Source organism: Erigeron canadensis, chromosome 2 (genome assembly GCF_010389155.1).
Source record: "Erigeron canadensis isolate Cc75 chromosome 2, C_canadensis_v1, whole genome shotgun sequence".
Classification (NCBI taxonomy): Eukaryota; Viridiplantae; Streptophyta; class Magnoliopsida; order Asterales; family Asteraceae; genus Erigeron; species Erigeron canadensis.
The window spans coordinates 43,533,856-43,547,628 of NC_057762.1; the positions used below are offsets into that span (position 1 = coordinate 43,533,856).

The following is a 13,773-nucleotide window of genomic DNA, read 5'->3' on the forward strand; positions in this document are numbered from 1 at the left end:
CATAAATAATATATTCAAACTAAATACCATTCAATTAAGACATATACTCATAATTCAATTGTCTACCTTTGAGTAGGGGTAAGGTCTGTCTACATCATACCTCCCTCATACCCCGGCTTTTGTCGGGATTGGGTGTCATTGTCGTCACTCATAATTCAGTTGTCAATTTTGTTGACCAAAATTCAAAACTGAAATGTTTATATTGTCAAGTCTGCGAAATCAACTTCATATCCCAGGATTGCAGAGTACGTATGTTATGGATTGGCATGGATCGGTAGTCTTTTTTGTGTTTGACTAAAATATAACGTTGAAATTAAACTAATAACTAATTGTGTATCAATGTAAATGTACAAAAGGAAAATAAATTGGTAGATTTGAAAATCAACCATACGTTACTATCAGATATGTTTAAACAAAAGATTAAGTAAGAACAAGAGTCAAAGGAAATAGTCTATCTTTGAAACCAAGTCGAATAAACGTATCCACAACGAATGAACGTTTAGTCACAATAAAACTACTACTAGAAAAACTGTCATAATCTAATCAATAACAAATCCACCTACAAGCCCTTTTGATTGTCCACACAGGTTTTTGAAAAAATCATACCATCATTGTATAATTTGTTTTTTAAAGTTCTTCTAGATATTTGATGATTATCTTTTACTTTTAATTAAAGGGATAAGTAATGTAATGAACTATGCACAAATGTTTATGTTGTATAATGAACTACTTGAATTTTTATTGTATTTAATGAACTTTTAAATCCTGGTTATTGGATGGGGTATATGTGAAAACCATATAAACTACCACTTGTAAAGTTTTTATTGGTCACATACATCCAATAACTTGGATTTGAAAGTTCATTACATACAATAAACATCCAAGTAGTTCATTACACAACATAATCATTTGTACATAGTTCATTACATTCTCAGGTTCTTATCACTTAATTAAAGCCATTATAACCAATGTTCGTGTTGCCAACTCCCAACTTATCTTTAGTTTTTTTAAAATATAAGATTTTTTAGTTAAAACCATTATTACCAATGGTAGAGAGATCCGGTTTAGATAGTTAATTATCCGCAGTTGAGTTAGGGTATCACCAATTGACGATGGAGTTAGTTAAAGTCATCTGTAAGGAAAAAAAAAAAAAAAAACTTACCATTTAATTTGACTTTTACTCATTTGGGATTTGTCAATTTTATGCTTATTTGCTTAATGTATAATCCTTTTTAGGGAGAACCAACTAAACCGAGCTCATGCCATCGGTGTCTCTAAACCAACGAGGGCAGCAAGTCAACCAATGCAACCGTGGCACGGGCCTAAATAGTCTTTTTTGTGCAGCTTAAATTGCAGAGTCTCAAAAGCTTAAATTGCAGAGTCTCAAAATTACTATTTAAAATTGGGCAGCAGTAAAAAAATGTGTAATTATACCAATTATTTTCTTACACTACACAAATTTGATTTTAACCCCCATGAGTAAATATCGACCACCAACAGTCAGTATACGACCATGACTGTAAGTGGTACGGGCTAGCTACATGTTTATCAAGTCATAAAATTATTTTCTGATGTCAAAAACATGTCTGAGTACAACAAATTATCAAATATACATGAATCAGTAAAGTGGAAAATTTCATAAAAGCAAATACCTTTCGGGCAATTTGCCTTGAAACGAAGGAGATATAAGTCACTTCCCAAACTGTATACATGAATAAAACAGTTTAAGCTGTTTGAAGAGTACACTTTTAGAGTTTTATCCGGCTAAAATACGCACAATAGAAACCAAACTTAGCAAGTTATTCTACAGGGGTGTTTGCATGAGTTTTCACAGCCATCAGGAAACTAGGTAGCTTGCAACACAGGTATCAAATTCAAGAATACTGGGGAAAATTCTAGTGCTCCTAGCATGTCCAAAAAGCAACACTGAAGATAGATTTCCCTGTATATCACCAAGATATAACTATCATCAACATCAACTATTTTTTACTTAGAATTCTGCAAATGTTAGCAGTAGCTGAGCCGAAGCAGATTTCCTAATAACCTGTCCATAACTAACATTAGATGCTACTCACAAGAATGATTCCGCAAACACAAGGATTTCATTTCATATTGATCAATCAATTTTCAAATTTTTCTTCTTCCTATGTTCAACAACAATAATTTAAGTCCAATACAAACAATTATTATTAGCCAGATAAGAGCTTCTCCAAAGCCAAGTTTTCATCGCCACCAACGACGTCCAGAGTACTCCTAGCTAAACCTTCAGGAAATCCCATCTCTGTAAGCTTTTGAACCTATGAGCACAAAAACATGATATGAGTATATCCAGATAGAGGTGACAATTTCAAAACTCTTTATTATAAATGGGCTGATTGGGTTACTTATCTCTAAATATGTCAAACAGGCAATATTACAAAAACAGCTAATATGGAAACCGATCAAGTAGGGTAAAAAATTTCCCAATAAGTATAATTATCGTATGCGGCCTTCAAAATCGCTTACTTTACCAATTAGATTATTAATAGCACAACGATAGGTTTATAACCATACTTAATGCATCAACAACTAAAGAATAAACGTGTTTTAGGTTGAACAAGATCTAATCCATCCAATCGGCACTAACAAATAACATATTTGACCATACCCTGAGTAATGTTTCCGGCTCTCATATCTACTTTTAGATCGTCTAAAATAGAATTTTCATGCTCCCAATACTATGTAATGATTATACATTATTGATACCTTTTCATCAATCCCGAGAGATGATGTCTTTGCAAACGATTCAGTCCAGTAGCGGGCGGTGCTTGCAAAAGTCGCATAATCTTTAAGATACTGAAATAACCAACAAAAAACGAAAAGAATCCAACAGCTATTAAGAAAATAGCAAGAATCTTGAGTAGAATTATAATTAAATACAAATAATTCTTCTGGATGATTCAATATTTTACTCCATATAAACTGTTTTAGACCTTTTTACATTTATTGTAAAGGTACATGCACGATAATAAGAGCGCAAATACTACCAAACAAAAAAGTTTATCTTTAGAAATGACATATGTCAACTGTGAATTAGTAAAATGGAAGATTTTTCAAACTTCATACCTGTTGTGCCACCACAGCGTCTTGTGGGTCATCGGGTTCAGGGGCCGAGAGTAAGGCCTGTATGGAAAGAAGTGCTGTTTTCAAAGTAAGAGCTGGGCTCCACTGATCCTTCAAAATGTCCAAGCAAATGGCTCCACTTTGGCTGCTAATATTTGGGTGCCTTTAACATGAAAAGATAGCAAAGGCAACAATTTACTCATTACACATGACACGAGCAACATATTCCGAAATTCCAGTAATTTATGATATCCCAAAAACTAAACCTGCAAAATATATTACCTAATGCTACAAATATCATAAAATCTGATAACTATTTACCCTAAAAGGCTAGAACATCAATTCAAGATTGACAAGCCATTAAAAAGCAGATGACGATTGAAAAAAAGAAGTGTACATGCAATAAAAAAGCTCGCACTTAAATTGAAAGCTTATATTTGTCATCAAGAGTCAAAATTTAGCACTGCAGGAAAACCTTTCATAGTGATTCGCTTACATATTTCTAATGTCAATAGTTTTCACCTCAGAGAGAACAAACATATCATAGGCATTGCTTTGAATACACAGGTTGTGAAACCTTTCGTGTCAATATTACATAATAAGTCACACTTTAACTTCAACGAGCCATAAGCATGCAGACTGATCCACTTAGTAATAAATAAAGTATCAAACTATCAACTGGTATATAGTTTCCATAGATGGATGAAACGAAATGATCATAGAAAGCGTGATAGACAAAAAAGTTTTATATGTAACAAGTGGAACAACATAAAATACAAAAACTTATTTACACAAACCGAGAAACTAAGGCACGATACTACGATTTCAAAACGGGAAACTATGCACACTATTGACAAAAACCCATAAGCATACCTTATTTACACAAACGCTTGAGCTTTTGTATCTGGTGATACATGTGCAAAAACCCATAACCATACCTTATTTACACAAACCCTATACTGTATATAAACCATTAAAAATGTCCAAGTAATTTCGATTACTTGCCGAGATATTCAGACATATCTCCAAACCTAAATATTCTAAAGCTTATTTTTGTTATGTCGTTGTATCATTGCAGAAGTAAATCTGTCTGACACGTCCCAGTCAACGTTTAGTATCAGTGTATAACTACCCTGAGACTGGCCTTACCAACCATGTACGGGGGCATATCTTGCAAAGAACACGACATGTTTATAAACAAAATGATGCACACATTTAAATAAAAAGATACAACACCCATCTACGGTTTTCTTCAAAAAAAATTAGCTATGATCGCAGCACCGTTAACTATACAAACAGAAATACATACCAAACTTTAGTTGCAAATTTCATCCTTGGTGGCTCAAAAGGATACCCACCTGCAATTCAAGAAACAAAATATAAATATAAATCAATTAGTACATGTTATGCCAAACAAAATTGAATTACATTTCATAACAGGATATGGATACAGATGATAAAAATACCGGGCAAATCGATATCAATCTTAAAGGTTCCACCTTCATAAGGAGTACCAATCGGGCCGGGTATAGCGCCGATCAAATTAGTAAGATTATCGGATTTGGGGCTCACGCTTATACCAGATACACCTATGTCTCTGTTACATTCTTGTAGTTCTTTTTGTACTCTACTGAAATCCACCATCTTTTTTTAAAAAAAATTCTTGCTACAATTTGAGAATTTAAGAGAAATGAATTTTGATTTTGTTGGGTATTCTAGGGTTTACGAAAGGAATGAATTTCACTTTTTGTGTGACTGTCTGTCTGTTTGTGTGTGGATGGTCTCGGTGATAGGGAAAGAAAGACTACACTACACACAAAGCAAGTTTATTTGGGTAAGTGAGTATCTATACTTGGAAAGTTGTCACACTTCAAGTTAATATTTTTTTAAAAACAATATTAATTAGAAATAAACATCCGCGTGTTGCCGCGGAGCTTTTATAGTAACATCGTGGACAATGATTCATTAAGCTTAAACACGTTGGCGCAGATTATATTACACACCTTGCGGCGAGACTCAAGTAGATTATCTTTTCAGATGACAATGTTTTGGTACAAATTTGATAAAGTCACCAACAAACATTTATTTGACATTGTAACAATAAAGCATTTTATTGATAGGCTAAAATATAAAAGATAAAAACTTTAGGGGGTTAAAAGGTAAAGATGTAAAAGTTGATGGGCTAAACTGTAAATAGAAAAAACTTTGGGGGTTAAAAAGTAAAGAGAAAACTTTAGGGAGTTAAAATGTAAAGTAGTAAAAGGTGATGGGTTTAAATGTAAAAGGTAAAATCTTTAGGGGGTTAAAAGGTACAGAGTTCAAAGTTGCATGTATGTGTAGTTGTACCATGTGCATAGAAACTTGTAAAAAACCAGTTGATTTTTAGTATATATATAAATTTTAGTAAAAAAATAATATAATGAACAATACTAATGACGTTTGATCATTTTTGTTTTGTTCATTGTATATATAAAACTTTTGCATCCACACTCAAGACAATATTACAAAAAAATAAAGCTACTCTTTTTACAAAGCTAAAAGCAATGTAAAATGTTACACCATACAAATGGTGATACCTTTTATAATTCTGATAGCAAATAGGTTCACATATATAAGTGAATTAGAATTTAAGTTAAGATTTTTATCGAGAAATTAAATTTGTTTATGTTATTAACAAAAAAATCCCTGTAAACATAAACCAAATGATAATGTTATTATTATTATGTATGGAATATATATAAAAAAGTAAAACAAGTTGAATACGAAGTATATAGAATGAAGTAATTTACAATTTATCAATAAATAAAAATATCAGTAAATGAGTACATGAGGATCGCTAACGGCATGACGAGTAGATCATGATGACACTAAAGACAAGATGACATTATTAAATCGCTAACAAATTTTTAACAAAGTGGCCAACCCAAACGACTCTTGAATAATGACACATTTATTATAGCGTCAACACGAGTAGACGGGTAGAATGACAAGGCTTAAAAGTTCCAGTATAAAGGTGTCGGCACTCCCTCACGGGGTATCACACAACCTAACACTTGCCCAAAAGGTATCAGGTATGCGTTCTCGCCAATTTGGCAAGTTTAACAAAATCATGTGTTGTAAGCTCTTTGCAATAAGGTATACCCAAATGCCCATTTAAAGTACTATCATTAAATTGCAGTAAAACTCCCTGAACTAATGGCTATATTTTTCATTTCACTTGTAAGTTGACTTCTTACTCATTCCCATATGATTATATGAACTATGAAGATATATAATCATGAATATTCCGTAGAATTTGGAACCCCTTGCCACACCAGTGACCAACCAACCATTTTTAATAGAGTAACTTGTAATAAGTGTCAGAATTCGCTGGCTACATGGCTTCATTGTTTGTAGACGTGCCCAGATCGATTTTTGTCCAATAATCGGTTCCGAACCGATTTTTGGATCCGAAAATGGAACCGGTTCCAAACTGATCTGTTCTTGAGGAATTGGAACCGGTTCTTGAGAAACCGGCTTTTTTCGGTCCCAGTTCCAATTTATTCGAACCAGTTTTTTGGGAACCGGGTTTTTTTGGAACCTGTGATCGAGCATACGAGCATTGATGTGATGATGTCTAATCCAACTATCCAAGGCACATTAGGACATTCAGGCCGGCATTGCCACTGGACTGGGCTTTTTGTATTTTTTTGGGCCTTGCTGGGCCAGTCTTGGGTGCTCATTTCTGCTCTTTACACCAAAGACTCGAAACTCCAAAGAGTAATACAATATGGGAAGTTTGGACCGATTGGGGCTGTCCGACTAGTTGAAAGTTGTACTTAAGTAGCGTCTAAATTCTAAAGTACGAGTATTATTTTGATTATGATTTAATGAATCTATAGTGTATAAATTTTGCTAATTTTTATTTTGAACCTGCTGAAATAAACTTTTGGCTCCGTTAATACAGTAAATAAATAAGGTTTTCTATTCATCTTTTCCAAAAATGTAAGTCTTCAACTTGGATGTGTGCAAATTAAACGAAAGATCTCGTTACCGTTTCCAACTTCTGTAAAAAAAAAATAAAAAATAGTACAATTAAAACGTAAAATATAAATGAGATACTTGTACAAAAATATTTTGTCAAACTGTGGAATTTCTAATTTTTGTGAACAAAATAAGACGCCGGAAGCCAAGAATGGTGGCCAATTCAATGAAAACAGTCATGCATGAGAAATTTTATGTACCCCACGATGCCTGCAATTGAATTCATCACTCATCCAATTATATCGACTCGTAAAGTTCCAGCCCCGTGCTGCGGTGCCTCAATTTTTGTTTTGAAATTTTTACGTTGTTTTAAGGTATTTTCATTAAACCTCCAACTGTCTGATTAATGAATAAGTTTGTTTCAAATATATATTTATTTAGGACTTAGCTTAGATGCACTTGACTACATCATTTTTGGATGAAGTTATCTTGAAAATCAGGAGGGGGCTACTTTTGTAATATATCAATCATGTATATGATATGTGTGTAGGACTACAACTATAAATTTCGCAGTCAACTGCATATTCGATTTTCCCATTTATTTAAGCAATACCGCAAACGCTTCTAAAAGTTTATAGCATCAAATACATATATTTAATGATATGTTCAATAAATCAAAATTAAAAATGAAAGAAAAAAAGTTAATGAAATTTTTTGTATTAGTTGAAAATACCGAAGAAAAAGGTCTGTAAAAACTAAATAAGGGTACATAATGGTATCAGATATAACCATAAAAAGTTGTACGTAATATATTGTTTGGAAATCTGATATGTCGTATTTTATACCCATTTCCCACGGTTTATATAGTTAAGTTAGCATGTTTAATGAGTCGTTTTGTATACATTTGTTGCGTTTATGGTATTTGTTAGTGTTTCAGGTTAGTAGCAGATACTTGAGCGTATTTTGGAAGAAAACGACATTCTTGGGGTGAAATAAGTGTTTACGGATGATTTCCGGGTCGTTTGGATGAAGTTTGGTGAAAGTCAACGAAAGTCAAACCTGGAATCAAGACGAGCTGCGCAGCAGCTATAAAACAGAAGACCCGAGCTGCGCAGCAGCTGTAAAACAGAGAACCGGAGCTGCGCAGCAGCTTAGTAAGCTGCGCAGCAGCTCGTCTAGTGAGTTTCCAGCAAAGTCAATGAAAGTCAAACGGTCAACCGCGGTCAGAAGGGAGCTGCGCAGCAGCTTATGTTCGACTCTGCACACTATTTTTGGGAAACATATAAATAGCTTGTTTTTCATCCCAAAACCCTATGTTACATTTTGCAGCCGTTTTATAAACCATTTTTTGGAGACTTTTGATCAGATTTCTCATCTTTGAAGATCGATATTACAATTGGATTATCCTCGTTATTTCCGTTCAATTCTTTGTACTCGGTAACGATGAATTCCTTCATTTTGATTTGTTATTTGTATTTCAATATGAGTGGCTAATCACCTTTTCATCCATCTTGATGGAGTGAGACATTATGTAGGGTTTGCACAATATTTATTAATTCAAGAGATTTGATTTAGCATTTTGTCGTGCACTTAATCTATTAATTCTTTGTTATTCAATTATTGATTGCGGATAATTTGTGCTTATTTCTTAGTGACGACTAGGATTTGGGTACAAGTAATTTTGATTGCTTAGCTAGAAGCAATTGGTTCTATGACGGGTACGGTAGAGGGTAGTGAATATTTGATAAGAATTGACGGGTTGACGGTTGAGTACAATCGATTAGGCGAAATTGTTATCTGAAATGACCAAAACAATTGTTTAACTAGGGAAGTTATAAAAAGGCGTCTCGGGGTACCGGTCTTAATAACGAAACTAGTTTGTACAAGAAAGTCGAATAAGTAGTTAACTTGACGGGTACGGAGTTAACGATTAATTTGAGTCTCGGTCATTAAATCACTAAATTGAATTTGAACTTCATCAAAGGTGCAATCCTAACATTCTGTTGAGCGAAATCAAGATGGGTGACTTTTAAATTCTTGTTTTAAACTAAAATCTCTTTTTCGATTAATCCTTTGGGATTACTAATTTTCAACTAACTACTTGCATCGTGGCAATTGGGTCACAAAACCCCCATTTTACTTGAATCATTAAACGTTTTTTACAAATGCTTGTTTAAGTCCTTGTGAACGATCTCGGCTTACCAGTTTTTTTTTTACTATACTGCATACGATCAGGTACACTGCCTGTGAGTGTGTAGTTATCAGTATTATTCGGTAAATCGTGTTATAAATTTAAAGCTAGATTTCGCACATCAAAATCCAAAAGGAAAAGAAGTGGGCAAAAAATCAATAAGTAACCCGTAATAGAAACCTGAACGAGATACGATGTGTCAAAATCTGATTAATGGTATGGGGTGTTACATGGACGTATAGTAACTCGCCACATGAGTCCATATATTTCCTTTAACATTATATATAATAATATGTCTAGCATACGGGTGAAATACACAGAGACTTAGAGTTTAGTTAATTAAGTTCTCTTCAATGCTCGTCGAGTCCAACCACGTTTAAGTACTTTTAGCATTGGATCTTGGCAGGCTCTAATTGGACTGCTAGCGTGAAAGCTAGCACTACAGGCGAGGTAAATGGGTCACAGTAGCTTCTCGATGCGTTTGATTTATATATTATTAGTTATTTTTGTGTATATTTTAAGTTAAAGTTGTTATAATCAAAGTCTCGAAAAAATAAAAGTTCAGTTGTGTGAAAGTGAAAGTTTAAACTGCAGGTATTGCGGGTATTACACCCACCTCTTCTTTTAAAATATATTTTTCAATATGTAATACTCGTACTACATGATAATAAAAAAGATACAACAAATAAATTAACAAATGCTAATTTGGTTAAAATGGTAAGAGGCGTCGCCTTCTATATTCTAGGCGCGTGTTCAATTCCCGGCTCTCTTTTTATTTGAAACATTTTAATTCATTTTTTTCTGAATATTTTAATCGTAAACGAACAAATGTATATATTTAAACTTACAGAAAATAGATAACAAATGTTTACTTGGTTGAGGCGGTAATAAGCCATACTTTATGGCTTTTTTTTTATGCCGGTTCAAATCTCGTTGCCCGCTTTTCTTTTGAACCTTTTTTTTCTTTTTCCTTCTTAAACATGTTATTTGTTCACAATAGACTTTTTTTTTTCTTTATTGTTTTCCAAGTTGTTAAAAAACACCACCATTCTTTCTTTAAGAAACATCTTTTTAAATAAAATAATTTATATAATTTGAAATTTATCATTGTGATTGCTTTACACGAGATTAATATTTTCTAATACAAATGGTTTTGTTTTTCAAATTAGTTATTAACACGAAAATTTAGTTTCTCTTTAATATCTTTTAATATATAATAATATAATAAATATTAAATTTATCATTGTAATTGGTTATTTTTTTCTACGTTTTTTTTTCTTTTATTAATGAATCAATGTTTTCACAACCACAAACAACTAAAACATTGGGCCTACTGGCCTAGCGAGTGATGATGCAACGACTATTAAAAAAAACTTTTTCCTTATTTAAACTCATTTATTTCAAACTCACAACCACAATCAACTAAATATACACTTTTCACACAAAATTTTCACTCCAAACACCTCACTTTTATCACAAAATGGATTCATCTTCCTCCTCGTCTTCATGTTGTGTTCGGCCTTCTCTTTCCGACTTATCAACGGGGAGCACTTTTCAGTTTTTTCAAACGGTTTTAGACGCATTTGAAGACAACGGGAGCTCTACCGACACCCGTAGGTACATCGATCGAAACCGGGTCGAAGCTCAAGAAACACTAATGTGTGACTATTTTGTTGAAGACTCAAAGTTCGACGAGCCATTTTCCGTCATCGGTTTCGCATGAGCCAAAAGGTTGTTTTTGAAGATTGTTGGTGATATTGAAGTTAGGTTCGAGTACTTTCAAGAACGATACGACGGTTGGGGGAAAGAAAGCTTCACGACTCTACAAAAATGCACATCGACGATCAAAAAGTTGGTGATGGGTGAAGCTCCAGACGCGTATGATGAGTATTTATGCATGGCGGAAAGAACATCACGCAAGAGCCTCGAGTATTTTTTTGATGCGGTCATTGCTTTATACAAATTGGAGTTCTTACGTAAGTCGACATCTCCCGACGTTCCTCTCTTCACACAAGCGCATAAATAAAGACACCACATTTCAGGGTTGCTTGGTAGTCTTGATTGTACACGCATCGAATAGGCTAACTATCCTAAATACTTAAAAGGGCAATGCACGAGGGGTGATCATAAGGTGCGACTATTATGATTGAGTGTGTTGCTTCTCAAGACTTATGGATTTGGCATTCGTTTTTTTGCCCTGCTAGATCAAACAACGATGTCAACATTTTGAATCAGTCGCCATTGTTTTATTCCAAACGTAATGGATCCGCACCAGAAAGTTCATTTAGCGTAAATGGATAACATTACATGCGTGGGTATTACCCTACCGATGGAATATATCCTAGGTGGGCTACTTTTGTTAAGAAATATCTCCATCCAATCGAAGATGACGAAAAGAAGTTCAAAAGACTCTAAGAGGCGGCAAGAAATGGTGTTGAGCGGGCTTTTGGTGTTCTCATAGGGAAATGGAAGATTTTGGAGTGTCCCCTCGGGTTCACAACAAAAGAGAAGATTGGGAAAATCGTCACCACATGTTCTATATTGCACAACATAATCATAAAAGATGACGGGAAGACAATATCACCTGTTCGTATTATGCATCCACCTGCCCCTATAGTTTATAACCGGAATAAGTTACGGGAGTTACATGACGAAGAAATCCATCATCGCCTCTGGTACGATCTGACAGCGCATATATCGGGTTTGGACTTAGCATACCTTGATAACCTAGCGGCGCAACTACCATCGATTGAGACATTGATTTAGGTGTCTTTATTATGATGTAGTATTTTGTTTTCTAAATATGTCGTTTATGTAGTTTTTTTTTTAATTATGTTTATGTACTTTTTAAAATTATGTTTATGTTTATGTAATGTTTAGTGTATTTTAATTAAATGTTTTAAGTTTTTATTATAAATGATTGATTAAAGAGTAAATTACATTTTTCGTCCCTAAAGTTGGCACGTTTCTCACTTTTCATTCATAAAGTTTAAAAATTACAGTTTTGACCTTAAACTTAGCCAATTTTTTCAATAATCATCCTTTGCCCATACGGTGTTAAAAAATGGCCATTAACTTGTGCATGTGCAAAACACGTGAGGGTATAATGGTCTTTTCCCCTTAAGAAAAAAAATAATAAAAAATTGTTAATGATATGTAGTGACAACCAGACAAACATCATCATCACCACCCATTGTATTTTGAAAAACCCAACATCCTGGATCTCTTAACCGAAAAATCCGATCATTTAGAAAATCAAAATTCTCCATGAATGGAATACTCCATAATCATCATCAAACTATTTAAAAATTCTCATTGTCCCATTCGTATAAAAAGATAACACCAAAACACCACAATATAAAATTCATTGAATACCATGATGCATATTAAACGAAAACAAAATCATAGTACAAATAGTATATATATATATATATCTTCCCCGCGGCAGATCTGACCGTAAAGTCGTCAACCCTAACTCCAGATCGCTGCCACAATCATCAGCCACACCACCCATATATAAGTCAGCCATAATAATCGTGGTTGGGGTAAGTGGCGATCCCGTCTTTTTCCGTATTATCTTTTCGAAATCACAACCATAACGATGGGATTCATATGGCCATTTCCATTTCAGACAAAGGTATAAGTAGCCAGATCCATCATGTGAGAGTTTTCCGGCAATGGTCAGTTTTTCGGCAGCGACTTACATTTTCAATTTTATGGGTTTTCATGAACGTGGATTACGGTTGTAAATTATGCTTCAATAACCATCAACATCTTCACCTCCGTTCACCCTATCTTCACCGCCGTCTCGCACATTGTGCTCTTTCACCATCACCATTTTTGTTGCTTTTGTTTGATTCTGTTTCAGGATCCGTATATTTTCAAGATCTATGTGGTGGGGGGTGGCGGCTGTGGCCTGAGTTTAGTGAAGTCGATATCATTTTAATCAATTTTATGAATAATAATATGTATAAATATATAGTGAGCATCTAGATATAGACATAGTTAGATTTGGGAAATAAGTGTTTTGTGTATGATATGAATCTGGGTTTGTGTGGTTGGATGAGGGAGAAGATGAAAAGATTAAAAGTGAAAGGCATGAAAACATGAGGGACGAAAATTGTGATTCACTCAGTATATTAGGATGTTGTTAAGGGAAAAAGACCATTCTACCCTCACGTGTTTGGCACAAGCGCTCGTTAACGGCCATTTTTTAACACCGTACGGCCAAAGGAAGATTATTGAAAAAATTGGCTAAGTTTAAGGTTAAAATTGTAATTTTTAAACTTTATGGATGAAAGTGAAAAACGTGCCAACTTCAGGGACGAAAAATGTAATTTACTCTTGATTAAATGAAATAAAAAAAAAAAAAACTTAAGAGGGTTGAAAAAGGTATGAATGCCTAAGAATTAAATTGGGAGGGTTGGTTGAGAGGATTGGAAGGGTAAAATGAGTTAGAGAGGTATAGATTGGTAGAATTTTGGAAGGTTGAAATTTTCAACCACATGACTCCTTAG

At 34.0% G+C, this 13,773-nt stretch overlaps 1 protein-coding gene across 1 annotated transcript; it reads right to left on the reverse strand.

Annotated features, from left to right (window-relative positions):
• Positions 1-2,080: 2,080 nt before the first annotated feature.
• LOC122588507 (ubiquitin-conjugating enzyme E2 27) lies at positions 2,081-4,921 on the reverse strand. Its single transcript, XM_043760639.1, has 5 exons — positions 4,569-4,921; positions 4,412-4,460; positions 3,106-3,265; positions 2,746-2,835; positions 2,081-2,297 (listed from the first exon to the last, which is right to left on the reverse strand). The coding sequence occupies exons 1-5, from the start codon at positions 4,744-4,746 to the stop codon at positions 2,190-2,192; spliced, it is 585 nt and encodes a 194-aa protein (XP_043616574.1). The 5' UTR covers positions 4,747-4,921; the 3' UTR covers positions 2,081-2,189.
• Positions 4,922-13,773: the final 8,852 nt, after the last annotated feature.